The sequence below is a fragment of the Bubalus bubalis genome, chromosome 9 (genome assembly GCF_019923935.1).
Source record: "Bubalus bubalis isolate 160015118507 breed Murrah chromosome 9, NDDB_SH_1, whole genome shotgun sequence".
NCBI lineage: Eukaryota > Metazoa > Chordata > Mammalia > Artiodactyla > Bovidae > Bubalus > Bubalus bubalis.
Window position 1 is genome coordinate 41734389 of NC_059165.1, and position 27635 is coordinate 41762023.

At 49.4% G+C, this 27635-nt stretch overlaps 2 protein-coding genes across 5 annotated transcripts in view; one reads left to right on the plus strand and one right to left on the minus strand.

Annotated features, from left to right (window-relative positions):
* Nucleotides 1–10533, plus strand: part of ADAM19 (ADAM metallopeptidase domain 19) — an 89698-nt gene extending 79165 nt beyond the window's left edge. For both annotated transcript variants that reach the window (XM_025292331.3, XM_025292330.3), the window contains exons 22-23: nucleotides 5967–6119; nucleotides 6994–10533. In XM_025292331.3, coding sequence (XP_025148116.2) covers nucleotides 5967–6119; nucleotides 6994–7047 — 207 coding nt within the window. In that variant the 3' untranslated portion in view covers nucleotides 7048–10533. The remainder of the gene's footprint in view (nucleotides 1–5966; nucleotides 6120–6993) is intronic.
* Nucleotides 10534–11125: 592 nt separating this feature from the next.
* Nucleotides 11126–27006, minus strand: NIPAL4 (NIPA like domain containing 4). 3 transcript variants are annotated; one of them, XR_006553242.2, is made up of 7 exons: nucleotides 26659–26997; nucleotides 23246–23485; nucleotides 19731–19787; nucleotides 18002–18092; nucleotides 15233–15393; nucleotides 11991–13846; nucleotides 11126–11503 (listed from the first exon to the last, which is right to left on the minus strand). XR_006553242.2 is itself a non-coding variant. In XM_025292333.3 (6 exons), exons 1-6 carry the CDS (start codon nucleotides 26693–26695, stop codon nucleotides 13218–13220), a joined length of 1215 nt encoding a protein of 404 aa, XP_025148118.2. In that variant the 5' UTR covers nucleotides 26696–26997; the 3' UTR covers nucleotides 11126–13217. The 3 variants fall into 3 exon arrangements, 2 of the variants coding, with proteins under 2 accessions (XP_025148118.2, XP_044803325.1); XM_025292333.3 differs by having other exon boundaries at nucleotides 11126–13846; XM_044947390.2 differs by lacking the exon at nucleotides 19731–19787 and having other exon boundaries at nucleotides 11126–13846; nucleotides 26659–27006.
* Nucleotides 27007–27635: the final 629 nt, after the last annotated feature.

The window sequence follows — 27635 nt, forward strand, 5'->3', positions numbered from 1 at the left end:
CTCCATTGCTCAGTCCTGTTTGACTCTGTGACCCCATGGACTATAATCCACCAGCCTCCTCCATCCATGGGATTTCCCAGGCAAGAACACTGGATCAGGTTGCCATTTCCTTCTCCAGGGGGATCTTCCCAGCTCAGGGATCGAACCTGCATCTCCTGAGTTTGGCAGGCAGATTCTTTACTCCTGCGCCACCTGGGAAGCCCTGCAAAACTGCTGCTCTCCTGTGTTTCTCATCTTGGGCAGGAGTGGGATAGAAAATTCCATACAGAAAGAGAAAAGAAAGACTGACAGGGAGAGAAGAAGCAAGAGAGAGGAGAGCAGAGGACAGGGAGTGTTAGGCTCCTTGGGCAACTATAACCGATACCGCAGTCTGGGGGTGGGGTGGTGCTGAAACCACAGAGACTACTTACTTCCTGACGGTTTTGGAGGCTGGAAGTCCAGCAGATTTGTTTTTTCTGCAGCAGCTCTCCTTGGCTTGCAGGTGACTGCATTCTCGTGTCCTGTGGTCTTTCCTTTGTGTGTGTGCGTCCCGATGTCTCTGTGTGTCCACAGAGACAGTCAGATTGGATTAGGGCCCACTTTAATGGCCTCATTTCAACATAATCACCTCTTTAAAGGCCATGTCTCCAGATACAGTCACATTCTGAGACACTGGGGGTTAGAGTGGTCACATGTGAGTTTTGAAGGCCACAGAAGGAGAGAGAAAGGGAATAAGAGGGGAGAAAGCAACCATGCGCAGATGAGGGTGTGAGGGGAGAACAGAGGAGGAGGGAGGGAGGGAGCAGTCCATGAGACCAGTGTTCCAGAAAATCTTGCACTGGAGGCTTGTTGAATGGAGATGGCTTCAGCCTGAGGGCAAGGTGCTGAGCAATAGGTTGGGGGAGGGGCTGGGTAGTGGACTCCAGCTGCATTGCCCTGGAGGCTGCTGGCAGGAATCCAGAGCCCAGAAAGCCCCTCAACCAGTGGCAGGTACCCCAAAATATACACCCCAAGCATGGCTTCAGGCCCAAACAGGGATTTCTCAACAGTGTTGAGGGCAGGCGGCAGGGATTCAGTCTGGGCAGACGCCCTTCCTGGGACCCGTCCGAGGACTGAGTTTCTGCTGCCCTCACTTTCTGTTTAGGGGAGCTGTCTCACAGGGTTGAAGGGGCCAGGCCAAGGGGGCGGTTTGTAAGTAGAGTAGCCAGGACTTGCACCTAGGGCTGACTCCAGACCCTCCACCACCCTGTGTGTCAGGCCCTGGGTAGGCTCTGGGGGCATCCGCACTCTCAGGTCTCAGCTCCACCACCTCCTAGCCTGGTGACTGGACCACTCTTGAGAGGTGGTAGGCAAAGCTTTGTAACCTCTTCTGCTCTCTCTGCACATGTGTGTGAACTTCTGCTTTGTACCTGGCACTGGTGAGCAAAGCAGAAGCCATTTCTGCCTCCTGGAGCTCACAGCCTGCTGGGGAAGACACTGGTATGTGTGTAGTTACAGAAGTGGTAAGTGCTATGAAGGAGAGGTTCAGCTTGCTTACAAAGAGAGTTATCGGGGACTTGATCTAGTCTGGAAATCTGGGAAAGCATCCCTGAAGAGGTGACATTGGAGCTGAAATCTGAGGGGTGAGCAGGAGTTAGCAGGCTGTGAGGGGCAGGAGAGGTTCTTGGACCAGGGACCTGTTGGTGGGGAAGCTTTGTGATGAAGAGAGCCCCCAGATGGAAGGAGCTTTAGAGCCCCTTTGCCTGGGGCCCAAGGAGCTATGGTAAGAAGCTGGAGAGCCAGGAGAGGCCAGACTGTGCCATGGGCCTGGATTACAAATTGGATTTGCATTCAATGGGAACAGGGGGGCAGTGGTGGGATGTGGGTGATGTGATCAGATTTGGTTTGGGATCTCTCTTTGTGCTACATTTAGGGAAGAGAGAGACACAGTGCTTAAGAGGGCCCCGAGATGTTTCTGGGGCTATTAATCTTCCTTTTTTTTTTTTTAAACCTGGGTGAGGATTACGTTAGTGTGTTCATTCTGATAATTCATTTGGTTGTATATTTATGACTCATGTTTTTTATGTATATTACACTTTAATTACAAAGTCATTTTAAAAAATGAAAGGCCTACTATGGTGGCATTTGATCAGAGGGGGATGAGGCTGAGTGCACAGACATTATCAGTTACAAGGTTTAAACTGTGTCCGGGGGAGAGGCGATGGTAGCATTGACAGGGTGAAGCCCATGAGGGGTGTATAGAAAAGAAAATAGACAGGACTTGGGGAACAGTTACTGCTGAGGGTTGGGAGGGGATAATCCCCGCCTGCACAGCTGCCCAGTGTCTGGTTTGGTTTGTGCAGCTTGACTGACAGAGGTGCTGCTGCTGAGGATGGGAGCATAGGGCCAGAGCAGTTCAGGGACTGTTTCCACCCCAGAAAAAGTGTTGGGTGAGGCCTCCGGTAGAGCCAAGCTGGGTTGAAGCAGACGTGGCCAGTGGCACGACCCTGCTCGGGGATGCCCAGTGTTGCCATGCTGATGAGGTTCCTGCCCAGATCACCTCTGTTAGTATGCATGCATGGGCGCACACACACACATACACACAAACACACACAAATTGTTCATTTTGCACAGCAAGCAGCCAAGAGAGCACAGCATTTCCCCACTGCATCCTGACATCTGCACCCAGCTGTTGCTTCCGCCAGAATGTCTCTGTCCTGGCCTCCAGGAGCCACTCTGGTTTGGCAGCTGTCTGGTCTGGAAGGGTGTGGGATCTCTCGGTCCTTAGGGGAAGGAATGGAGTGGGACAGCGTGGTTTTTTGGTCCCAAGAATCTGCTGCTTTTACTCATTTCTGCTCCCAGTTTTCTGCTGACTGAGAAGCTTCTTGCAGAAAATCTCTTATTTACTCCCACCCTCTCCCCATGCTTGCCATTTAGCCATTTTTATGCTCGCTCATGACCTCCTCAAGAAGGGGAACCATCCAGGTCAGCAGGCCCTAAAACCCTCACTTGTGGAATCAGCTTCTCTTGTACCAGCCTGGGGATCTGTGGGTGGTGGCATGGTCCAGTCTTTGCCCCTTAAAATTTGTTTTTTGATCACAGAAGAAATACAGTTATTTAAACTTTTCTGACTAGTGCAGAGTTTTATTTATTTTTTTCAACTAACTGAGCGACTGAACTGAACTGAAATGGATGTTGAGTGCTCACTGTATATGAGGCCCTGTTCAGGAAGCTTGAGCTGTATCCCTGAATCGGACAGAAAAGGACCTCTGGTCCTCCTTCTGGTCTATTGGGGAACAGAGAGAGAAAATAAAAAATAAGGGAGTATGCTGTGGTGGAATGGGGTGATATATACCAAGAAAGAAAAAGTAGATTAGAATAAAGGGGTCTGGGAATGCTGAATGAGGGGGTGCTGCAGGTTTTTAAATCTTATTCCCTTTTATTTTTATTATCTAAAAAAATTTGGCTGCCCCATGGGGCATGTCGTTCCCCAGCCAGCAACTGAGCCTGCACTCCCTGCAGTGGAAGCAGAGTCTTAACCACTGAACATCCCAGCTGTTGTAGTTTGAGTCTTTAGACTTTTCTATATATAGTATCATGTCATCTGCATATAATGACAACTTTACTTCTTCTTTTCCAATTTGGATACCTTGTATTTCTTCTTCTGATCTTGACTACTGTGGCTAGGACTTCCAATGCTATGTTGAATAGAAGTGGTGAGGGTGGGCATCCTTGTTCGGGATTGTAGTTGGAAAGGCTTTCAGCTTTTCACTGTCAAGTATTACGTTGGCTGTGGGTTTGTCATAAATACCTTTTATTATGCTGAGATATGTTCCCTCTATACCCACTTTGGTGAGTTTCTGTTCTGAATGAATGTTGAATTTTATCAAATGCTTTTTCTTCATCTATTGAGACAGTCAGTGGTTTTTGTCTTTTCTTGATGTGGTGTATCACATTAATTGATTTGCATATGTTGAACTATTGTGACTGTGGGATGAATTCAGTTTGGTCATGATGTATGATCTTTTTTATGTGTTGGATTCAGTCTGTTAATATTTTGTTAAGGGCTCTTGCATCTACATTCATCAAAGATATTGGCCTGTAATTTCCTTTTTTGATGATTTTTGTCTGGTGTTGCTATCAGAGTGATGGTGGCTTCATAGAATGACTTAGGGAGTGTTCTCTTCTCTTTAATCTTCTGGAGTTGTTTGAGAAGGATTGGTTAAGTTCTTTGTATGTTTGGTAGAATTCTCCAGTAAAGCCACTGGACCTGGACTTTTGTTTGCAGGGAGTTGTTTTTTTTATTATAGGTTGTGTCTCACTTCTAGTGACTAATCTGTTCAAAGTATCTATTTCTTCCTGATTCAGTTTTGGAGGGCTGTATGTTTCTAGAAACTTGTTCATTTCTTCTGGGTTGTCCAATTTATTGGTATAAAATTGTTCAGAGTTTTCTCTTATGATTTTTTTTTGTATTTCTGCAGTGTCTGTGGTTGTTTCTCCTCTTTCATTTCTTGTTTTATTTGGGTCCTCTGTCTTTTCTTCTTGGTGAGCCTGACCAGAGGTTTATTGATTTTGTTTATCCTTTCAGAAAACCAGTTCTTGGTTTTATTGATTGTTTTCTATTGTTTTTTAATCTCTGTTATTTGTTTCCTCTCCGATCTTTATTATTTCCTTCCATAAATTGACTTTAAGTTTTGTTTGTTTAAACCAAACTGCTTTTTCTAATTCTTTTAGATGGTAGGCTAGGTTGTTTGAGAGTTTTCTTGTTTTCTGAGGATGGCCTGTATCACTATGAACTTCTCTCTCAGGACTGCTTTTGCTGCATCCCATAGATTGTGTATGGTTGTGTTTTGCAGGGTGTGATAATTTTAAATAAGGTCATTGCTACTGCTGCTGCTAAGTCGCTTCAGTCGTGTCCGACTCTGTTCGACCCCATAGACGGCGGCCCACCAGGCTCTCCCGTCCCTGGGATTCTCCATGCAAGAACACTGGAGTGGGTTGCCATTTCCTTCTCCAATGCATGAAAGGGAAAAGTGAAAGTGAAGTCGCCCAGTCGTGTCCGACTCTCCGCGACCCCATGGTCTGCAGCCTACCAGGCTCCTCCATCCATGGGATTTTCCAGGCAAGAGTACTGGAGTGGGGTGCCTTGCCTTCTCCAAAATAAGGCCATTAGGGAAGGCCTTATTGAGAAGGTAGTAAAACATGAAGGTAATGTGAAAGTACAAAGGAAAGAATTGTGCCACCCACAGACAACCAATATGGAAAATATGATTTCTTCTTTTTAAAAATTTTATTTGTGCAGGTAATATACATATATATACTCTTGTTAAAAAAAATTGAATGTTCACTTGGATGACCCCTCTCACCATGCACAGCCCACTCTTAACCTCTGACCTGTTATCAATTTGGTCTTCATCCTTTCTGACTCCCCACGTACTTTTGGATTTACATTGGTAGGGGACTGAGGGAGGGTGACTTGTTTCTCAAAACTATCCTCTGCAGCTTGTACCATGCCTTGCCATTCCTCTTGGTCATCTTTCCACCTCAGCACTTATCAGCCTACTTCATTCTTTTAAAATGCTGCATCATATGTCACTGTGTAATTTTAGTAATTTGTTGATGAAAATTTTAATGATTTCTAATTTCTTTTGCTGTCATAAACAGTGCTTCGAGGAACATCCTTGCAGTTTCATTTCTGTGGCCCTGTGCAAATAGTTCTCTAATTGGGTAACAGGAAGTGGAATCATGTATTTAGGTCAGAGAATGATCACTTCTAAATTGAGTATGATTTCTGATTTTAATAGATACTGCCAACTTGCTCTCCAAAAAGGCTTTTTTTCCTGAGCAGGTAAACATGTACGCACACAATCTGTTTTTATAAATGGGACCATTCTTTTTAAACGGTATATACCTCTTCTCATCTGCTTTTGGCCTGTAACATACTGAGGACGTTTTCTCTTGAACGGGCGCCTCTGGCCTTTGAATGAGGCTTGTGGCTTTCTCCACAGGATCTCTCCAGGCCTCGGCCGCCGCAGAAGGCGCTCCCGGCTAACCCAGTGCCAGGCCGCAAGAACCTCCCTAGGCCGAGCGGCGCCTCCATCCTGCGGCCCCCTCCCTCCGGCCCTCCGCAGACCCGGCCCCTGGTGGCACCTGCCCCAAAGGTGAGTCTTCAGAAACCCCTGAGGTAAAAGCTGAGAGCAGAGGGATCCAGGGGGCAAAAATACGGTTGAGAAAACAGACCAGTTCATGCTTCTTGAGTAAGGCTGAACTTCCAGAACAAAAGCCAAGGACAAAAAGCTTAGCGTTTCTTGGTGCCTGAATGACTGTCCCTTAAATTGGTGATATCACCCCCTGGTGATAGAGGTGTTTTAGTTGCACATGAAAGCTGATGTTAAGGAGGCTGAGCTCTGGTACCTTCAAACCAGCTCTGCAGCTGGTGAGCTGAGTGGCCCTGAGCAAGTCACTCTTGAGTCTCCGATGCCTTATCTTGAAAGAGGTTTTAGGAAGCAGCAGTAGACAACCCCCCGCCCCCACCCCAGGTTGCTGTGAAGGTCAAGGCAGTTAATTGCCATTAACTGCCAGCCTTTGGTGGGACTTCCCTGGTGGCTCAGATGGTAAAGCATCTGCCTACGCTGTGCACAATGGCCTTTCCTAATATATCTTCCTTGAAGCTGACGTATTCTGTACGACCAGTCCTAGGGGTCGGGGCAGATGGGAGCCAGTGAGGAAGCTGGCTGACTGCCCTGTGTTCCCACGAGGCCCTGCAAACTCTGCAGACTGAGGCACAGCTTTGTTGAGAGGGAGGAGTAGGGATAGCTGATCAGCTGGGGTCAGGAGCGGGGTAGGGGGCGCCACCATGCCTCTCACTGGAGAGCTGATGGACAAGAAGACACGTGGACAGACTCTGTAGAAACCGTCGTTCCCAGCTGTCTGTCCCGTCTGCTCACCTGTCACAAGCAAGAGGACAGCGCCCCATGTTTCCATTAATCTGCATGGATCTGACGTCTCTCTCCCTCCTCTCTTGTTTTTCCTCAGTTTCCTGAATACAGATCACAGAGGGCTGTGGGGATGACTAGCTCGAAAATCTAGACTCGTCTAAAGGGGCTTCTCCCTTCCCTTGAGGACTTTGAATACCACAGAGGAGCCGTTAGCCATGGGCTCTGGAAGAAGCATGTCTGGCCGCCTCCGAGCTCCTCCTCCCCAGCTCTCCTCCTCCCCAGCTCTCCTCCTCCTGGAACCAGCGCATCTCTGAAAATCTCCTTCTCGACTCAGTGCCTCCTCGGCCTCCTCAGGGGCCCAGAGTGACTACTACCCCACAGCATCCAAGTGTTGTTTGTGCAATATCCAGCCCCAGGTAGGAACAGGAAAGCAGAGGAGGACGAATGGCTGCTTCTCCCCCATCCACCCTCCAGCTGGGCCGTCCCCCCAGAGGTGCCAGTCCAGCTGGTGGTGGTCCGAGCTGGAGCCCAGCTGGGAAGCTGGTTTCGACCTTCAGGCCAGGACTCAGCTTGGAGAAGCCATCCATCCTCGTCTGGGTACATGTGAGAGCTTTCTATTGCTTCTGTCTTCCTCCATGGTCCCAGGCTGGCTGGAGGCGGGCACTTAGCCTCCCTTTTAGCTCTGGGATCGAGGGGTCCCTCCCACTGCCCAGGGCATGGTCAAGGTCATAACTCCTGGCTCAGTGGTCACATGTGAACAAATCAAGTCTTCTCCTTACCACCCCTCACCACCCCCAAACCCCTACCTCCCCATATTCCCACGGGTCACTCTGACTCAGACAGGTACTATTTGTAGGTGTTTAGACAGCAGGGGGAGCATAGCCTGGGCCCCTCTGAGCCGTCAAGCCAAAGGTCGCCATCCGCTTGCCATGATTCTTGCTTGCTCTGTTTTCTCTTTTCTGCACTTTGCAAGTGCCTCATGCTTTTAATTTCTTTCCCTGCTTGGACCTGCCCAATGTGTGGTGCTGTGGAATGCGATTCCCCAGCAGTCCCGACTTCCTGGGACCTGGTGCTGTGACTTGCAGGTCAGGGTTCTGCCTGACGGTTGGCCCCGGGATTTCCTGGTTTCTCGAGAGTGATGACTGGCATGGCCTTGGGCCATGGCTCTGAGCTCCTAGCTTTACTGTCCATGGTTTTGTGACCTCAGCAGAGCGCAGGTCTTCCTCTCCCTGCCCTGAATCTGAGCATGGTCCTCAGGGACGGCGGCAGGTGTAGGGAAGGGAGCGGATGTCCTGGGAACCGCATCTATCCCCAGGCTGATCAGCGACGAGACAGGACTGTTGTCCTTTGAGCAGAGAGCAGACCTGTAGAGCTCCCTAGAGAAGCAGCCTTGATGGAGTCTGTGCTGGGACCAGCGAGACGATTCCTCATCCACTTCCTTGTGCTCTTTCCTCTGGTCCTGTCCTCCCCACAGGGAGGGGGGCTGTGCGGTGCTCTGCAGGCTGGGACAATTGTCAGAGTCACCGGCGAGGTTCTCTGGGACTGTCTCCCACCCCAGAAAGGTGCTGGGCATCTGGGGGCTGCCCACCTCCTGCAATGAACAGATGTTTGCTCTTGAAAACCTCAGTTCAAGGAAGAGGCTTGAGTTCTCACCCCCAACCACTAGCCCAGGGCCCCATTCTAGCTCTCCATACACAATGGGTGCTTAATTGATGTTCTGGGTTTGGAGACAAGTGGGAGATTTGGGCTGTGCACCTGGTGGACTCTTGGGGTACATTTAGAAAGAGCTCAGGAAATGAAGTTCTCCTCCCTCAGGTAGTTAGGTAGTTGTGATGTTGGTGATATTCACACCTCTGTCTTGCTGACAAGGGTCCTGGTTGCTCCCCACACCCAATGTCCATCATCCTCACTTCCTGGTGGGGTCAGGGGACAGCCTTCCATTTAAGCATGCTACTCTAGATGCCCCAGGCCTCATGGCTGGGTCACAGAAAATGAAAGGCTAAAACACTTCCCCCACCAAAATCACCCTTAAGCCCAACCCCATGCCTCACCAATGATCCTGTGGTTCCGTCCAGCTTTCCTCCCCCACATCAGGAGGTGGAAGGCTCTGAGCTGTGAGCCTCTTGAATCTGAAATCCACCCTCCCTGGAACCAAACCGGAAAGAGACCTGGGTTGTTGCTTTCTTGTGTGTTTGTTTTCCATTATTTTAGTACCACCTCCATGTGATAAAAATTGTACTGTGAACTGGAAGATGGTTGAATTTTTAAAATCTGGTAAGACTTTTGGCAACCTGTTCTATTTACTGTTTCTCTCCTGGTTCTGTTCAGGGAGGCAGGAGGCACCATTCTGGAAGGCCAGGGAGGCTGCCCGGGGGGACAAGACTGGCTCCTGTGGCCCGCTTTTCCCCTCCTGTGTCCATGTGCTGCTTTGAGGTGACGAAACCCAGTATGGATTTAGGGAAGGAAGGACTACTCACAGGGATTACTGCAAGACTGGGGAAGGGAATGTTGTCAGGGGCACCGGGCAGTTGCTTTAGGAGAATGCTCGGGTGAGCTGAGGGGCTGCAAGATCTGTAAAGCATCTCACAGCTCAGAAGAGGCCTTTTATAGGAAGGAGTGAGCATGGCTGGAAAGAACCACATTCAGGGACAGACTTTGTGGTCAGCCTTTGGGGGAGGGGCTGATGCCGACTCTGGCCGAGGGCAAGTCCACGCTCAGGGTCTGATGGGGAGGAAAGGAGCTTAACTGAGGCTTGGTGGAGTGACTTAACCAGCCTTCTGTTCAGATGGAGACTATGTAAATCTTTTTAGAAGCTAACTTAGCCTCCTACCAGTTTTTCAACCCTAGACTTGTTTTCCTTAAGAGCCTGGAAGGCATCTCTGAAATGTAAACCTCAAGGGATCTCAAGGGAGCTTGCATTGGCTCTCCTTGTCTCAGCGGGTTTTAGCCCAGGCACTGGGCTCCAGTGGTAACTGCCTACTTACCTTCGGTTCTTTTCAGCCTTGTTTACTTCTCCCTGTAAAAGAAAAGCTCCTTTCTGTCCCAGCTCTGAGAGCCTTGCAGATCTTACAGCGTCTCGTTGCAGATCTTACAGTGATGTCGTAGCCCCATCCACTATGGCCATGACCCCTCTCCATCTCTTGCTGTAATCCTTTAGAACAAAGCCTCCTCTTACCCATGTCAGAATTTGTTTTTGTGTTTTTTTTTTGGCCAGGGGTATAGAAGACTCTCATGTTTTAAATCGGGGACTGGTTTTAAAGTCAGAGATTGCATTAAATGTATGTACAACAGCTCTGCAGGACACCCAAGAAAATCAAGACTATGCCAACTGGAATGGTGCCCCACCCCTCCCTAGGGAACCTGGTAAAGGAGAGGATCTGTAGAATCCACGCCAAGTGCCCCCAGAGCCACCCACCCTCTCTCACCACCCACTGTGTGTACGTACGTATGTGTCTGGGATCCAGGGCAATGTGAATTTTCTTTTTATTTGGGAGATTGTTCACGGAAAACAGATCCTCTTTTCTCTCATTCACCTATTAATTGTTTACAATATTTGTATATCTATGCAAAATACTTGAATAGGCTATGGTGCCTTTTTTCCTTGTTTGTATTTAATTAAATTGTCATTTGAAATGTTGGCTGGTTTGACAGCTCGTTTGTTTGTTTTCATGTTGTATTGGCTAGCCTGGATACGATCCATCCCTGAGGACTCCTCAGAAGAGTTCCCACAGGGACCATCCACCCAGCTTGTCAGACCACCATGGAAGAACCTGAGCCACAGAGAAGCCTGGGGTCTTTGCTTGTCTTGGCACCTGGACAAAAGCTGGTCTAGTTTAAATAGGTCTGGGGTCACTCGGGACATGAGTGATACAGACCTACCTTGAGGATTTGTGAGGGCTTAAAGTATTCATGGGAGGCTCTTAGCATTGTGATTGGTTCCTCCTAAGGGCTCAGACATTAACAAGGGATGGTAAAAACAAACCAACAAAATAACAAGGGATGTGCAAAGTCTTCAGCGGACTGTATTCCCCAGACAACCTTTCCCTCTCTAGTGAGGCTGGACTGCAGAAGACATTGGAGGGACAGGACCTCCTTGATAGCCACAACTCTCCAGAGATTGGGGCCTGGCCTGGCCCCCGACCCCAACCCTACCCCCCACCCCCCACTCCACCAGCACTAGAAGAACCATTTTAATTAGTCCATGTCCAAGGAGGGCCGAGATATAAGCATCAAGTAAACACACTCAGAGGTCTTTATTACTGACCCCGCAGACCACACTCTCAGGGCCCTCAGATCACGGCCATTCTCAACATCCAATGGGTTGCATTGATTTTAGTTAGAGAAATCCACAGTCATTCAAAATTGGGGCTTTGGGGCTGGAGTGCGTGCAGAAAGCCAGTCTGTTCATTGGCGCTCTAAGGCCAGCAGGAGTTTGGCCTGGGCTTGGCTGTGCTGAGGGCCCGGGACACAGGCACAGGAATGGAGTTACACAGGGGGGCTCTACACCAGCTCGGGGGGCTGAGGGCCAGGGCTTCCTTCTTGACAAATATACTGACTCCCTTACCTCCGTATCAATGATCCTTGAATCAACTGTCACATTCTCACTGCTGGAAAGAAGACAGGAAGGAAAACGATATTAATTCTCTCTCTCCAGCTGCTCTTGGTTTTTTGACTGCCTCCAGCCAAATGTGGGGGGACCACAGGCAGTCCCCAAAGCAGGTGGTGGTGCAGCAGTTGTGGCACACCGCCTCCCAGGGTGGGCAGCTCATCAGTGGACCGGGGACTTGGTGGCAATCTGGTCCATGGCCAGAATGACACCTGGTACCTAGCTTACACCCCCGCTTGGTCACTGAAGTTCAAAGCTGATCCCACTGGCCAAGCCTCTAAGGCTTCAGCCCAGAAGTTACCCAGAGGAGACTTCCCTAGCAGCCCAGTGGTTAAGACTTTGAGCTTCCACTGCCGAAGGGGACTTCCCTGTGGTCCAGTGGTTAAGACTCCATGCTTCCACTGCAAGGGGCATGGGTTCAATCCCTGGTCTGGGAACTAAGATCCTGCATGCTGCATTTTAAATACACACACACCCCCAGAGGTTACCTTTGCCACCTGGGTTCTTGGTCAGCCACCAGAGTAAACACAGGTTAGCCTCTGGTTTCCAGAGAGCTTGTGTCTGCTCTCTGACAAATCCTGACTCTGCTCCTCACTCTTCTCCCCATCTCCCCAAATCATATTGTGGTTTACTCCTTGAGGAAAAGGAAAGTGCATTCTACTCGACAACCAGGCTGCTTTTAAGAGTCGTGAACTGCTCTGCTCTTAGAGTGAGGCAGAATGAAACTCTGGGCTTGGCCAGCAGAGCTCGGCTGGGAGGCACCTTTTGTTGTGGTTGGTTGTGTTGTTTCAAGTTCTTGGACAACCACCTGAATGTCTCTGTGACCAGCTCCTTGGGGTGCATCTAGAGAGGGAAGGGGCCTTTCCAGGTGGTGCTAGCAGTAAAGAGCCCGCCTGCCAATGCAGGAGACATAAGAGACGTGAGTTCAACCCCTGGGTCAGGAAGATCCCCTGGAGGAGGGCACAGCAACCCACTCCAGTATTCTTGCCTGGAGAATCCCATGGACAGAGGAGCGGGCTTGCAAGAGTTGGACATGACTAAAGCAACTGAGCACAGCACAGAGGGAAGGGTTGGGGTGGGGAGGATGGAAGCAGATGCTAAGCTCCAGGCTGGCTGCTCTGGGAATGGGGCTGGTGGCAGGGTTTCCCTGAGACATCAGGCGGCTTTCACAGTAAGAAGGTCAGCTGAGGTCTTGTTTCCGTGTCCGAAAATGAGGTGGCAACAGCAACAAGACATTTGACAAGAGTTGTGTGTCTATTAGTTCCGGACGGCGGGCATGGCGAGTTGCTCTCTGGGCCCCGGGGAGCCAGGTGCACTTCAGCCTTGGACTTGGGAACAGTGAGTCAGTCTCAGGAGGGGAACTTCCTGATGACCAGCGTTTCAGGGAAGTTCCTGGCTTATGCTACATTCAATGGGTCAAATCCGATCTTCTTCCCCACAACACAGAGGAAACAAGTGGGAAGGGAGGTCCAGGGGACCTGCTGGCACCAAGTAAAGTAGTGTGTTTGGTCACTGAGGCTGTGTTTCCAGGAAGTGAAACCACCACTGCTCACTGAGTAGGGATTTTTCTCCTGGAAACAGCAATGAGGTATAAATCAAAGTCTCAAAAAAAGAGCCCATTGGTACGAGTTGTGTTGGAAGTAACCAGTTGGCTCTGAAATCAAGCCGTCAGGCTGTACCACAGGGCTCATCCTCTCACTTCTCTACTTCAGGCTTTACGAATGGGCTATAAACACTTTGGGCTTCTCTTCTGGTGATGGGGTGCTGGAGAGTTCCATGTTGTCCACCAGGACATTCTTGTCTCCAAGTCTAATGACACTGGGCTCTGGGGCAGGAGTGGCAGGTGGGTTTTTGTGCATGTGGGGCAGGCTGCTCCGGCTGATGTCCAGGTCTTTGAAAGCATGAAGCATGAATACACCCAGGATGATGGTGACAAAGCCAGAGAGGGTGCCCACGATGTCCACAGCCGACATCCTGTACCACTCCTTGAAGAGGATGATGGAGGAGGTCATCACCGTCGTGGTGAAGAACACGTAGTAGATGGGGAACACCAGGGAGGTGTTGAAGATGTCCAGCGCCCTGTTGAGGAAGTTGACCTGAGTGCTGATCGAAAGCACCAGCATGAGGGACAGGATGTAGGGGAGAGGGTGCCGTACAACCGGCAGCCCCTGGAAGAAGTTCCTAATGGTGATGCCCAGACCCTTGCTGGAGGACACGGAGAAGGCCCCGATCACAGAGCAGATGGTGATGTAGATGAGGATGTTCCTTTGTCCGTAACGTGGGGCGACGATGAAGATGAGGATGAGGCAGGACACCAGCAGAAACACAGCAAACACGATGTACCCTTTGAGGGGGAGGGAGAGAGAGGACCTGAGCTGGGAGGATGCCAACAGCATCTAGAGCTCCCCCCGCCCCATGGCAGCGGGATGTCACATTAAGAATCTGGGCTCTGGAGGACTTCCCTGGCAGTCTAGTGGTTAAGACTCTGCACCTGCAATGCAAGGAGCGTGGGTTTATCCCAGGTCAGGAAACTAAGTCTCTTCAGCTGTGTCTGACTCTGCGACCCTGTGGACCACCAGGCTCCTTGGTCCATGGGATTCTCCAGGCAAGAATACTGGAGTGGGTTACTATGCCCTCCTTCAGGGGATCTTCCTGACCCAGGGATCAAACCCACATCTTTTGCATCTCCTGCATTGGCAGGCAGATTCTTTACCACTAGTTCCTCCTGGGAAGCCCTTTTATACTATGCATGCTAAGTCACTTCAGTTGTGTCTGACTCTTTCTGACCCTACCGGGCTCCTCTGTCCATGGGATTCTCAAGGCAAGAGTACTGGAGTGGGTTGCCATGCCCTCCTCCAGGGGATCTTCCCTTGCAAGGGATTGAATCCAGGTCTCTTATGTCTCCCGCATTGGCAGCACGTTCTTTACCAGTAGCGCCACCTGAGAAGCTCCTCTTGGGGCACGGCCAAATAAAAAATAAGTAAAAATAAATAGAGAAATAAATCTGTGTTGTTAAAAAAGGAAATCTAGGCTCTGGAATCAAACATGGGTTCTGGTCCCAGCAGCACAATTTTTTAATAACTTGTACAAGTTATTCATTAAACCCCCAAGATCTCAGTTTCCTCTTTGTAAAATAGGAATAATAATAGGACCTTCCCTATAGGAGCTTTTTTTGTGAGATTAAATGAGATAATATACTCAATTGAATGAATGCCCCCTCCCATTCATATGTTGAAACCTAATCCCCTAATGTGACGGTATCTGGAGGTGAGGGTTTCAAAGGTGATTAAGTTGTCAGGGTAGAGCCCTCATGAAGGGATTAGTGCCCCAGGGGACTCCAGAGAGCTCCCCTGCCCCTTCCACCAGGTGAGGACACCTGGTGGTGATGTCTATGAACAAAATCTATAGGGCTTGAACAAGGACTTGATGATGGCTTCCAGAACTGTGAAAAATGTCTATTGTTTATAAGCCACCCAGTCTATGATATTTGAACTAAGACAGTGCAAACAAAGCATTTAGAACAGTACCCATTACATAATAAACAGCATCAATACCTATCAGACTGGGACCCTGTAAACTAGCCTTAGTACCAGCCCATCAGTTTTCTTCCCCAAACTTGCTTCCTCCTCCTCCTCCTCCAGGTGGCAGCACCTGAGACGGCCATAACCCAGTCACCCCTCCCCAGGGTTCACCCCCAGCACCTCCCTGCTCAAGGGGAGCTGGAGCCTACCTGTGTCTTTCATCTTGGCAGCCAGCTCCATGATGGTGCTGATCTTCTCTTCCTCGGGGGCGTGTATCACCATCACTGTGCTGCCAGCCACGCAGATCACACAGCCCAGCTTCCCCAGGAGGTTCAGACTCTCCCCCAGGAAATACGAGGAAAAGATGGCACTGTGTGCAGAAGAGGAGAAAGGGCTCAGAGTAGCCAGGCTGGCCCCAGCATCCTGGAGAAAGGCCAGGGCAGAGCGAGGGCTCACTGCTCTCCCATGTGGGAGCTTTTTTGGACCCCTTGAAAATGTCTGAAATAGAAACTTACTTATGGGAGGGCTACAGTGTAGGCTGGAGGAATGGACAACAGCCACGTGAATTTCTTTCATTTTAGAGACGGAGAGTATCCCCAAACAGAAGAGTTGGAAGAGTCCTTCAGAGCCCTTTTGTCTAACTTCCTACCCAATGAGCACATCTTCTGTAACGCTGCAAACAAATGTGAAATGCTTTCAGCTTTGGCTTGTATATCTCTTGTGGCAAACAGGTCACCCCTTCACAATGCAGATGAATCCATTGTAGGTTCATTCTATGAGGTGTTACCCAAATGTGGTAATTTCTACTTTTCCCATATCTTATTCCTTGCACCATACAGAACAAATCCATTCCTCCTTCCATTTGTATATGCCAGTGTAAACAACCATCATGCCCATCACAGGCACTGTGTCTTGAGCACTTTATCAGCATGCACCACATGTGTGATGCGCAGCTGTGTCCAACTCTGTGACCCCATGGACTGTAGCCCACCAGGCTCCTCTGTCCATGGAATTTTCCAGGCAAGAATACTAGAGTGGGTTGCCGTTTTCTACTCCAGGGGATCTTCCTGGCCCAAGGATCGAACCCATGTCTCTTGCATCTCCTGCACTGGCATTATGCTAGGAACTTTCTATTTATTACCTCACTAACATCTTACAACGCTGAGAAGCAAAAAATATACTTATGCCCATTTAATAGATGAGAAAACTGAGTCCCATAGAAGCTTAAATGGTGGCAAGATCACACAACTGGTAAGAGACAAGCCAGAATTTGAGCTCAAATTCTGTCTAATTATAAAGCCTATGGTTTTTCCTTCTACATCTAACTGAGGAGAATTGTGACTTGAGTCTTTTCTGGGCAAAACACCTCCAGTTCCTTGCTGTTCTTTGCTGATATGACTTTCATTCCTCCAAATGAGCTGGCAAAGGTGAGGGAAGATGGGAGGGAAATGGGACAAGACAAGTATGATCACTGGGGCGCGCTTCTGTTTCTTTACAAGGGTGGCATTATTTTAGGGTAAAAATCTGTTGGCTGCCTAAGGTCACCCAGTAAGCTTCATGAGTCCTGCTTAAAGAGATCAGGAAAGAAGGGACTATTGTCTAAGTTCCTCTAAATGTCTCCCATCTCTCCTCTAAAACTGCCAAAAGCATCTTACCTACGATGCCTTTTTACCAGCATTTGGTGGCCTTAGCAAAGGCAGGGGTCACAAAGTAAAGGGTTCCCTGCCTCTCCTAACTACCCAGGATGGGAATTTGTAAACTAACCAGATATGCAAAAGTGGTATCACAGCTACATCAGCCAACTATGCAGTGTGAGTCATGGCTCTATCTGGTTTTTGACTGTATAGATGTTGCAAGATTATCTTCAAGCTGGTAAAAACAAAACAGGAAATTACAGGTATTGGGTGTGGTGGGGTGGCACTTACCAGGACTCCATGGTTAGGGCAACAATCAGAGCCAGCTTCAAATGGGACTGAGGACCCCCACAGAGGAGGGGTCTTGTAGCTTGGGAGGAACAGCACAATGGGAAGCACACACGTGTAATAGCAGTTATCTTTAAAATCATCAAACATTTTCCAGGAAACATGGCCTAGTGATTAAGCATCCAGACTCTGAAATTAGACTGCCTGGGAGGGAATCCTGGCTCAGTCTCCAGGGATCCGGGTGACCTTGGCCAAGATGCTTAACCTCTCTTGGCCTCAGGTCTCCTCTCCTTTCTAATTAGTAGGGATACTGTAAGGATTAAAGGTGGTGCACTGGTAAAGAATCGCCTGCAATGCAGAAGACTCGGGCTCAATACCTGGGTTGAGAAGATCGCTGGAGAAAGAATAGGCTACCCACTCCAGTATTCTTGCCTGGAAAATTCCATGGGCAGAGGAACCTGGCAGGCTACAATCCACAAGGTCACAAGAGTTGGACACGACTTACTGACTAAACAAGAACAACAACAAAAACCCTAAACACATGTTAGCCATGGTTATTCTTCAGTGCCGATTCTGTACTATGCACTTTCTGTGCATTATCTCACTGAGGCCTTGAAGCAATGCCTTCAGACAGGCATTATGAACATCCCCACTTGGGAGATGGGAAATTGACGCTTAGAGTAGTTAAGTGACCCGCCATGTACTGTAACTACAAAGTGGCAGAGATAAGGTTAGAACTCAGGACAGTTAATCTAGGGCTTATCCTTTCAATGTGCGTGCTGCTTCTACTATGGCACCAAAACACTGGCATGAGACCTTCAGCCTGGTGGCAGGGACAGCCCTTTCCCTGGATGGGGCTTGGCCTGCCCCTTCACTGCCCAGGCGGTCAAAGGGATGCTAGAACAATGGGCAGCACGCAATCCCCAGTGCAGAGCCTCTTTCCAGGAGCTGGGACTGACCCAGGTCCAACTGCAAGTAGCGATTGACCCCATATGGCAGTTTCTGACATCAACTGAAAACATGAAGGAGTCAGAGAGAGCAGGAGAGGTGACTAACCTAATGAGGATACTCAGCGCTCCCAGAGGGGTGACGACTGTGGCAGGAGCGAACGCGTAGGCCCCGAAGTTGGCAACTTCCCCAGCAGCCACTAGGAAATGAAGGGAGAGAAGAGGTCACAGTGGCTCTGACGCACCATCTCCAGCCCAAATGAATGTGGGTGGAGACAGCTTCATTCGGTGTTCACCCGTTCACAGAATCCCAGACCAGCATTCATTACAATCCCGATCCTTACGCTTTCTCCCTGCAGAATCTCATCTAAAGGTCAGGCCCAGACCATCCTGACCAAATCCTCTCATTTTAAAGATAAGGAGATGGCCTAGAGTCCAGGGTCATATGGCGCCTTCTTGTTCTAGAGGTCTCTCGGCTTCTAGCCTAAGCACGGTTAAGGGTATCTCAGACCAATGATTGGTCTGTATGATTAAAGTAAGTTCTAAAAAGTGGGGCAGCAAGGAGATCAAACCAGTCAATCCTAAAGGAAATCAACCCTGAATATTCATTGAAAGGACTGGTGCTGAAGCTGAAGCTCCAATACTTTGGCCACCTGATGCAAAGAGCCTACTCATTGGAGAAGACCGCGTTGCTGGAAAAGATTAAGGGCAAAGAGGAGAAGAAAGCAACAGGATGAGCTAGTTGGGTGACATCATTGACTCAATGGACATGAATCTGAGCAAACTCTGGGAGATGGTGAGGACAGAGAAGCCTGGCATGCTGTAGTCTCTGGTGTTGTAAAGAGTCAGACATGACTTAGTGACTGAACAACAACAACTAGAAAGTGTTAATTATAAAATAAAGAAATAGCCACAGTCATCGATTTTCCAGGTACCAAATGGTCCATGGAGCTGTCTTTCCCAGAGTAGTTGTGGATAGTCTAGACAGGCAGAGGGTTAGACAGACATTCCCAAAGGGTCTACTTCTCCCCACGTGAGTTTCCAGTTTGCAGACTCCTGCCTCTCTGCTCATAGAGAATGACCTGGGTCTGCCCTTTGAAAGCAAGTGATGAATGTGATCACTCTGGCTGAGACAGGGATCAAAACCTGACTTAGGGGATTATAAACAGAAAGCTCACTACTTCTCCATCCAACCCAAAGAATTAGGGTTTGAAAGCCAGAAAGGGTGGTGGAAAGTGGGGGGAAATGTGTGAACGTGCAAGTTTGGACAAACCTTAGGTGGCAGACCAGTCACATCCTAAGTGACCCAACAACTGCTGTGGAATGGGACGGCTGAGTTAGGAGTCCTGGGCTGTGCCCTGTAGGAGTCTGGGGGACTCTGCCCGGCAGTCATAGCTCCCTGCCTTTCAGGGGAAGTTGAGACATTATACCTTTATCATTACCAGTTCTGTACAAACCTCTCTGGGGACAGATGCTTTGTGGATGAAAGACATCACTGTGGATGGAGAAAGTAACCTGAGGGGCCAGGTAAAATGTTCTACCTGCAAAGACTGTCAAGCTTTCCCCCTTAGAAATCTGGGCCTTGGATGCATATTTTGCATAATAGAGACATCTATTCCTTCTTTCATCTCTGCCTCTATCATCAATAGGGCAGTGTCCTTAGTAGCAAAGAATCCACTTACAAGGGACTTCTCTGGTGGTCCAGTGCCTAAGATGTTGAGTTCCCAAAGCAGAGAGCCTAGGTTTGACCCCTGTTTGGGGAATGAAGATTCTGTGTATGGCAACTAAGACCGGTGACAGCCAAAAAAAAAAGAGAGAGAGAGAAAGGACCTACTTACTTGTGAGAAATCCAGCCCACCACATTGAGTCCTTCAGGTAGCCATAGCCTCCATCCACTGTAGAAAGGAATGGGCACTAAGTTAGAGGTTGGCCACACTTTCCCGGGACCTTTCCTTCCCTCCTTTCCCTCCCCAGCCTCCAATGGTTCGTACGAGGCAGCTGTGGTGCGTCCTCCAGGCTTCCTTCTGGGCCCTCTCCTGAGCAAGTGCGTCCTTTCCAAAGTTTTAAATTCCATCTGGATTCTCATGTCCCTAGTTCATGTACATCCTGATCCTTTCTTCTGAGCCCTGATGTGTATCTGGTTACTTACTCAACAATTCTTGGGTCTATCACAGGCATCTCAAACTCTGTCCTAAATGGAACTCTTGATTTTAAAATGCTCCCACCCACCAAATGAGGGCTTCCCAGGTTGCTCAATGCTAAAGAATCCACTTGCTGATGAAGGAGATGCAGGTTTGATCCTTGGGTTGGGAAGATCCCCTGGAGAAGTAAATGGCAACCCACTCCAATATTCTTGCCTGGGAAATCCCATGGACAGAGGAGCTAGGTGGGCTATAGTCCATATAGTCGCGAAAGAGTTGACAAAACTTAGTGACCAAAACAACAATAACCCGCCAAATGAAACTTGATCCAGAAACCAGGGAATCACACTGGACCCTCCCATTACTCCATTGTCTGCATCCAATCCATCCTGTGCATTCTGTCTCCAAAAAGCATCTACACGGGTCCACTCCACTGCCACCACCCAACTCCCAGGCACTATTACTTCTGGCCTGGGAGGAGGCAAGCTCCTCCTAGGATTCCTCGAGCTCAATCCTGTCCCTTTATAATCCATTCCTTTCATAGTAGCCAGGGGTTTTTAACAATTATGTCACTCCTCAGCTTAGAGCTGGCCAGTGGCTTATACTCTTAGGATAAAGACCAGAATTCCTAACAAGCCTGATCTTAGTTCTGACCCTGCTTACCTCTCCAAAGGCATCTCCCACCACTCTTCTTACTCTAGTCCAGCCACTCCGGCTGTCTTTGCGTTCTTCAAAAATGATGAGTTTATTTTGGCCTTAAGGGCTTTGTGTGTGTTTTTCTGTGTTCAGAATAGTCTTCTTAACAATATTTGCCTGTATCTTTACCTACTCTACAGGTCTCCACTTGATGTTGCTTTCCCTAAAATGCCCTCCCTTGGGTTTTTCTCTCATCACACTCAGTTCTTCTCTTTAGTGACACTTACTGTCTATAATTTGAATTTATCTATTTATTTTCTGGCATTTCCCCTACTAAAATGGAAGCTCCATGAAGCCAAGAATTGTGTCTGCTTTGGTCACATGATGGACTCAGAGCCTGGCACATAGTTAGCTCAAGGTTAGCAATGAGGAGGAGGAGGAGGTTAGCGATGAGGAGGAGGAGGAGGAGGATGGGTTTTAGATTGTTTTGTCTAAAACTTGAATGTGGTTTTTTTGTAAATGCCCATTTTTCTAAGATAGCCCTTAGCTTTCATCAGGTTCTTAAAGGAGTCAGAATCTCCCATAAAAGCTAAAAGCTCTGAGAGCATTTTATTGAGTTGAAATCTCAGAAGGTATTGAAATAGCAGATTGGAGAAAAAAACTCATTCCAGGAAAGCCGCCTTTCTGAATGATCAATGATACTTGCCCTGCTCTCTCTTGAGTGCAAGCAGCTGTTTTTCTGGTACTGTAGGAGGTCTCCAGCCTTTGGAACACTTGTCCGGAAGTAGAGATAGAGCAGCAAAGACTGTTGACCCCGACTTTATCCCCAAATCTCACAGCTCTCCATTTTTAGAGCACATCTGATTCTAGTCCTGGGTATCCAACTGTGTGTCAGGCCCTCCCACTTAGATCACAGTAATATTAATACTAGTGCTCAGTCTGTGCCAAGTATCTCTCTAAACACACTGCATATCTCCACAACAATCCTTTAGCCTGGACTATTCCTATCCCCAGTTTGTCAGATGAGGAAGCCGAGACACAGAAAAATGAGTTTTCTTGCCCAGGATCACATCACCAGGAACCAAGGAGCTGGTACTCAAAGAGTCTGCTTCCAAAGCTCAGTGTCCCGCAGAACATTAAATTGGACACATCCAAACCTGAACACATCATCTTCCTATAAACCTGCTCCTCCTGAATCCTTTATCTCAGAAAATAGCACCATCATCTTCTTAGTTGTCCAAATCGGAGAGTTCTGAGTCATCCTGACTCACTTTTTCACCCTCCCTTTGGAGTCACTCAGTCTTGTCCAACTCTTTGCAACCCAATGGACTGCAGCACCCCAGGCCTCCCTGTCCATCACCAACTCAAACTAATGTCCATCGAGTCAGTGATGCCATCCAACCACCTCATCCTCTGTCGTCCCCTTCTCCTCCCACCTTCAATCTTTCCCAGCATCAGGGTCTTTTCCAATGAGTAGGTTCTTCGCATCAGGTGGCCAAAGTATTGAAGTTTCAGCTTCAGCATCAGTCCTTCCAATGAATATTCAGGACTGATTTCCTTTAGGATTGACTGGCTTGATCTCCTTGCAGTCCAAGGGACTCTCAAGAGTCTTCTCCAACACCACAGTTCAAAAGCATAGATTCTTTGGGATTCAGCTTTATTTATGATCCAACTCTCACATCCATATATGACTACTTAAAACCATTTTCCCCATGATAGCACTTAACATGCTACAGAACCGTTGCTCATTGACTTGCCTATCTCTCTCACTCAACCCAATGACCCACAAGGGCACTGTGTCCCCAGGTCTAGCATGGCACCCGACACACAGTAGGGACATAATGAATGATGATTAAATGGCGATATTCTTTTACATAGGATTCCTTTTCTCAACAACTGTTTCATGGATACACATCTTATTTTCCAAACAAGCAAATCCCAGTGGACAGAGACTCAGTAATTCTTTCGTAGCCTCTAGAGGAGCTCAGATTGATAGTAAGTGAGGACACATTACTGCCTGACACTGTTATGGGCAGAAGTTTTATATTCCCATCTTTTATGGAAGTTATGCCTTGCCTACAATGACACAACCGATAAGAAATAAAGCCAGGGGACTTCTTTGGTGGTCTAGTGGCTAAGACTCCATGCTCCCAATGTAGGGAGCCTGTGTTTGATCCCTGGTCAGGGAACTAGATCCCACATGACATAGCTAAGACTTCTCATGCCACAACTAAAGATCCCGCATTCAGATCAAAGATCCCAAGTACCCCAACTAAGACCTGGTGCAGCCAAAAACAAAAAACAGAACCAGACGTGGGGTTTCTTAGTCTTGGCCCTGGGACTTTTCCCTGTCTTCACCCCAATTAACTGATCATGTAGTTCTCATGAACTACTGGATTATAAACGAGGGTCTCCTGCTGGTGGGTGAGATTCCCAATGACTGACAGAAGGCCTTTTGTGCCCATCTAGGACCAGCTCACAAGCTGCTCCAGTGGGCTCACAAATAGAGGCTCACAGGGCTGGCTGAGGGCTTGCCACCCAACACCCCATCCACACCTGCCCCCTCAGGAGCCTACCAGCCCGCGTGGCGCCCGAGGCCACCAGTCGCTGTAGGCCCTTCTTCTTGAGGATGATGCTGCTGCCGACAAGGAAGCTGGACAGGATGGCCAGCCCCAGACCGACGTAGAAGCTGTAGTTCTTCCTGAACCTCTCCTGCCAGCTGTTGGAGGTGACATTGCTGGGCACCTCGGGCTGGAGGTCACTGATGATCTGGCACAGGACTTTTTGGGAGGAGCAGTACAGGCTGATCAGGGAACCTGGGAAGAGCATGGTGAGAGAGTCAGGTGGGGACATCTGCGTGCTTTAGAAGCACTGGGACTGGCCACTGTTTCAGACTCCATGCTTCAGCTACTGCCGCATTCCATCCATATCCTGGGCTCCAAACTAAAAAGGAACAGTTAAGGTTCACCGAGTGCTTACTCCAGACAAGGGACTTTATGAACTCATCAAGTCCTTCCAACCACATGTCAGGTAAGCGCTGTATTTGATTCCCATTTCATAGATGTGGAGATGGAGGCCATGAAAGGTCAGGAACCTTGCCTAAGAACACAGGCTGTCTGACTCCAGAGCTCCAGCACCTCATCACTGAGCCAGAAAGATGCTCCCACACACAAAACAGGGTCCCCCCAGCTCTTAGGCATCACTGAATCCAACCTCCTGGCCTCCACAGGAAACATCTCCCACTCTCCAGGCACAGAGGCCTCCAACAGCTCAGGAATACACATATTCTCCCCTTCCAGAGGCTTCTTCACTTACATATACTTAACTCCAGCCACAACAGGGAGTCCCTACAAGTAACAGGAGGGAGCGAGGCTGGAGTGCACAGCCCCTCTGAGGCCTGAAGGTGATGAAATACCAGCATCCTTGTCTATGAGAACCAACCATCCCAGGTCTTACTTCGAAGACCTCTGATGCACATGGTCAGTGGCTGGGGCCTCCTTCAGGCCTCAGAGGAATCAGGGTCCCTGCCATCCCACACAGGCTTTGTCTAGGCTCTCTTTCCAAGTCCCCGAGTCTGCAAGAGTCATCAGTTCTCATGCCCTTCAGCTAGCACACTCTTGCTGGTTCTTCTGGCCCAAACAGCAAGGACAAGAGGACAAACCTGGGCATGAGAGGCAGACCCTTAGTCAGTAGAATGAAGCTGCCCAAGTTCAAGGAATCAATACAAAACACAGGCTGAGACTCACAGGGCCCACCGCTCCAGGACTTTCCAGGAGCATCTTTGTCATGGAAATGGCACAGTGATGATGCCCAGGGTTTTACCTGAAGAAACCGGGGCCCTGACAAGCTTGGTAACCGGGGGCTACATTGGTGATAAGCAGTGAAACCAGAATTATTTCTCAAGTGCATAGAATGCCAAAGTCCATGCTCTCAGTCACTACATACCCTTCTCAAAGCAGGCGGCAAGGGGGCTGGGTTTCACTCAGCTTCTTGAAGGTTATCTTAAAATATGAACTCACTGCTAACATTTAAAAATCAGGAGATTTCCCACAAAAACTCCACTTCAGGGCTGCCTTTGCTTACCTTGCTGGGTATGCGGTCCCATAGGCAACCGCTGGCCACAGCTCAGCAGGGGTTTTGCCCCTAGATAGGACATGATCTTTGCGATTGCCCAGAGTCCATACCCAGCTCTCTTCAGTCATCATTGTTTTGTTCTCGGCCCCTTGAAGCATCTGAGTTTGTGACTTTTGGTGGAGAAGGTCTTTTTCAAACTGTGTGTCACAAAGACCCCAAGCTCCCATGCCAAGGATATAACGCTGGGCCTAGCACTTCCCCTTGGGCCAAGCTAGACCTCTGGGCCTGCACTGGAAGAGCCTCAAAGCCCAAAAGGTGAGGCAGCTTTAGCTCTGGCATACCTGGAGCACAGAGTGGCATTTTGGTGGAACAAAGGAAGGGTGATGTTGACCTTGCTTCCACAGCAGAGAAAGCATGGAATAGCAGCAGCCCATCTAACTGTCTTTCTTCTCAGCTGGGAAAATGGAGGTCCTGAGATGGGGAAGGATTTGCTTGAGTCTCACAAAAGCCTGGAGGCAGAACTGGGTCTGGAACCTAGCAGAGACACCCAGGCATCTTTTGCAGTGGGAGACCTCTCTTTCCCACACCTGTGTCACAATCCAGAGAAGAGGAGAGGAGAAACCATCTGGGTCCTTAATCAGACTTGTCCTGACTGCTCACTCCTGTTCCTCCACTTGGACAGGAGTCAAGTCCTGGGAGTTCCCTGAGCTCAGGAAAAGAGCCAGAGCTGGGAGGATGCTGGCCAAGGAAGGCAACTCCTCAGAGGAAGTCCAATCCCACCCCCACGCCCTTCCCTTGCCCTCCTGAAGGTACACCTCCAGCAGGTGGAGCCAAAGGGTGGGCTTAGCAGTTTGGGCCTGAGGCGCCCATGGAGCTTAGTGCCTCCATCAAGTCAAGTCTTCCCATAGAGGGGCAAGAAAAGGAGGGAAGGCTGAGGGCCAAAGGGAACCCAATCCTGAGGAGGATGCACCGCTGGCCAATGGATGCTGGGCCAGATGATACCTACCTCTCCCCTAGAATATGCTAGGACTGGAACGTATTTATCCCCAGGGGAAGGTGAGGCTGAAAATGGACTACATTGTTGTTCAGAAAACTAAAGACAGCCAACACCCAACAGGCCTGTTTTGAAAGCTTCACTGGAGAAGAGAAGTTAGAAAAAACACGGATATTCCACAGGCTGCAATACCATGACAGGTAGAAAAATGGAGATATGCCAGAAAATGTGGTGAGCACAGTGGTGTGAGCACAGTTTTTAGAATCCAAGAGCCCTGGTTTTATATTCCATACCCCCACAGTATTACTTTGAGCAAGCTCATCGGACTTTTCAGAGCCTCAATTTCTGTCTGTCTCTGGAATGATGACAAAGGTGGTAATATCTACCTGCTTTCTAGAGCTGTGTTAAGGATTAGTTGGGATAATGTAAGTGAAAAGCCTAGCTCAGCATCTTTCCTTTTCCTTTCCTGGGTTGTTCCTTTCCTCTTTTTCCTAAAAGGTGGATATGGGTTTGAGGGTGGTGGGGCTCTGCACCCACTCCCCTGTCTCTGGTGAGCCCCAGGGAGACAGGCCTGGGCAGGTGCTAATATCCAAAGCAACTATACATAAAAGAAAACCCAACACCCTCCCCTCAACCCTTTGGATGGACCAGCTCCAATCAATCAAGCCACGCCTCCTTCTCCCACTCCCCGCTCTTCCCCCTCTCCCCGCCCCCTGGGTCCAAAGAGGGGGAAAGTCAGCCAGAAGCCTGCTCCTTCCCTAGACGGGCCCGAGAACTAGGTGGGGTGACAAGTGCGGACCCTCAGCCCCGTTTGGGGTCCCCTGGCAGGAGAGGACGCGGAAGAAAGGAGCAGCGCAAAGGAAGGGAAGGCAAAGCGCAGGGTGCACCGGGTCCCCGCGGGTCCCCGCCGGCTCCACGCACCGTTCTCGCAGCTGCTGTTGCTGGCCGGCAGCTCCATGGGGCTCTGGGCGCTCGCACCGACTCACGGGCTGCCGGCGCCCCGGCTCCCCGGCTCCGGAGCAGGTGGCTGAGAACTGTCCCAGCGTGGCCTGCGTGAGAGGAGCCGCTGGGGTCGGGACCCGGGGGTGGGGAGAATGACGCGCCCCAGAGGGGGAGGGTCACCGGGGAGGAGCCACCCGGCCTCTTGGGCAACGCTCGAGCTGCCCGCGGAGGGGTGCATGCCCTCCTGGGGTGCGGAGGCTGCCTGGCACACTGCGAGGGATCACCACCGCACACCACAAGGTGCGAGAGGGCGGGCCCCCGGGCGCCGCCCCGCCGCGCGGGACGACACCCAGTTCCGTCCCCGATGACACAGTTGATGGGCTGCAGCGTGGCTGCAGAGGGAGCAATTTTCTGGCCGAGGTGGAAGTGGGAATGTGGGGGTGGAAAAGGGGGCTCTGCTGCCAGCTGGAGCCCTCTCGGGCCAGGGGTGTCTGGGACCCTGATTTTTTTTCCTTTCTGCCTGCCTTCCCGCCTCCCTGCCTTATTCGTTCATTCTATGTCGTATTCATACGTATATTCATACGTATGTCTGATGGGCACAGGGACATTAATAGGTAACAGGTACACAAAGTAGATACTCAACAAATGGTCCATACATATATGTGGAATGAATGAGGGGTAGAAACTTGGTAAACTGAATGAGAGAAGGGAATGAAGTACTTAGAGATCAAAATGAATCAGAAATATTCCCTGTCCCCTAAGAACCTTATAAATCATTAATAGGAGAAACAAAATGGGATCAACTCCTCAGAGACTGGGGCTTTCCAAATCACCATTAAAAAGAAAAATGGAAGTCAGGGAAAGTACATTTGTTACTATGGGGTCTAGTAAAAAGTTCAAGAAACACTGAGCTAGACCATAAAAACACGTGGGCAGTCCTTGCTTATGGGCCAGTC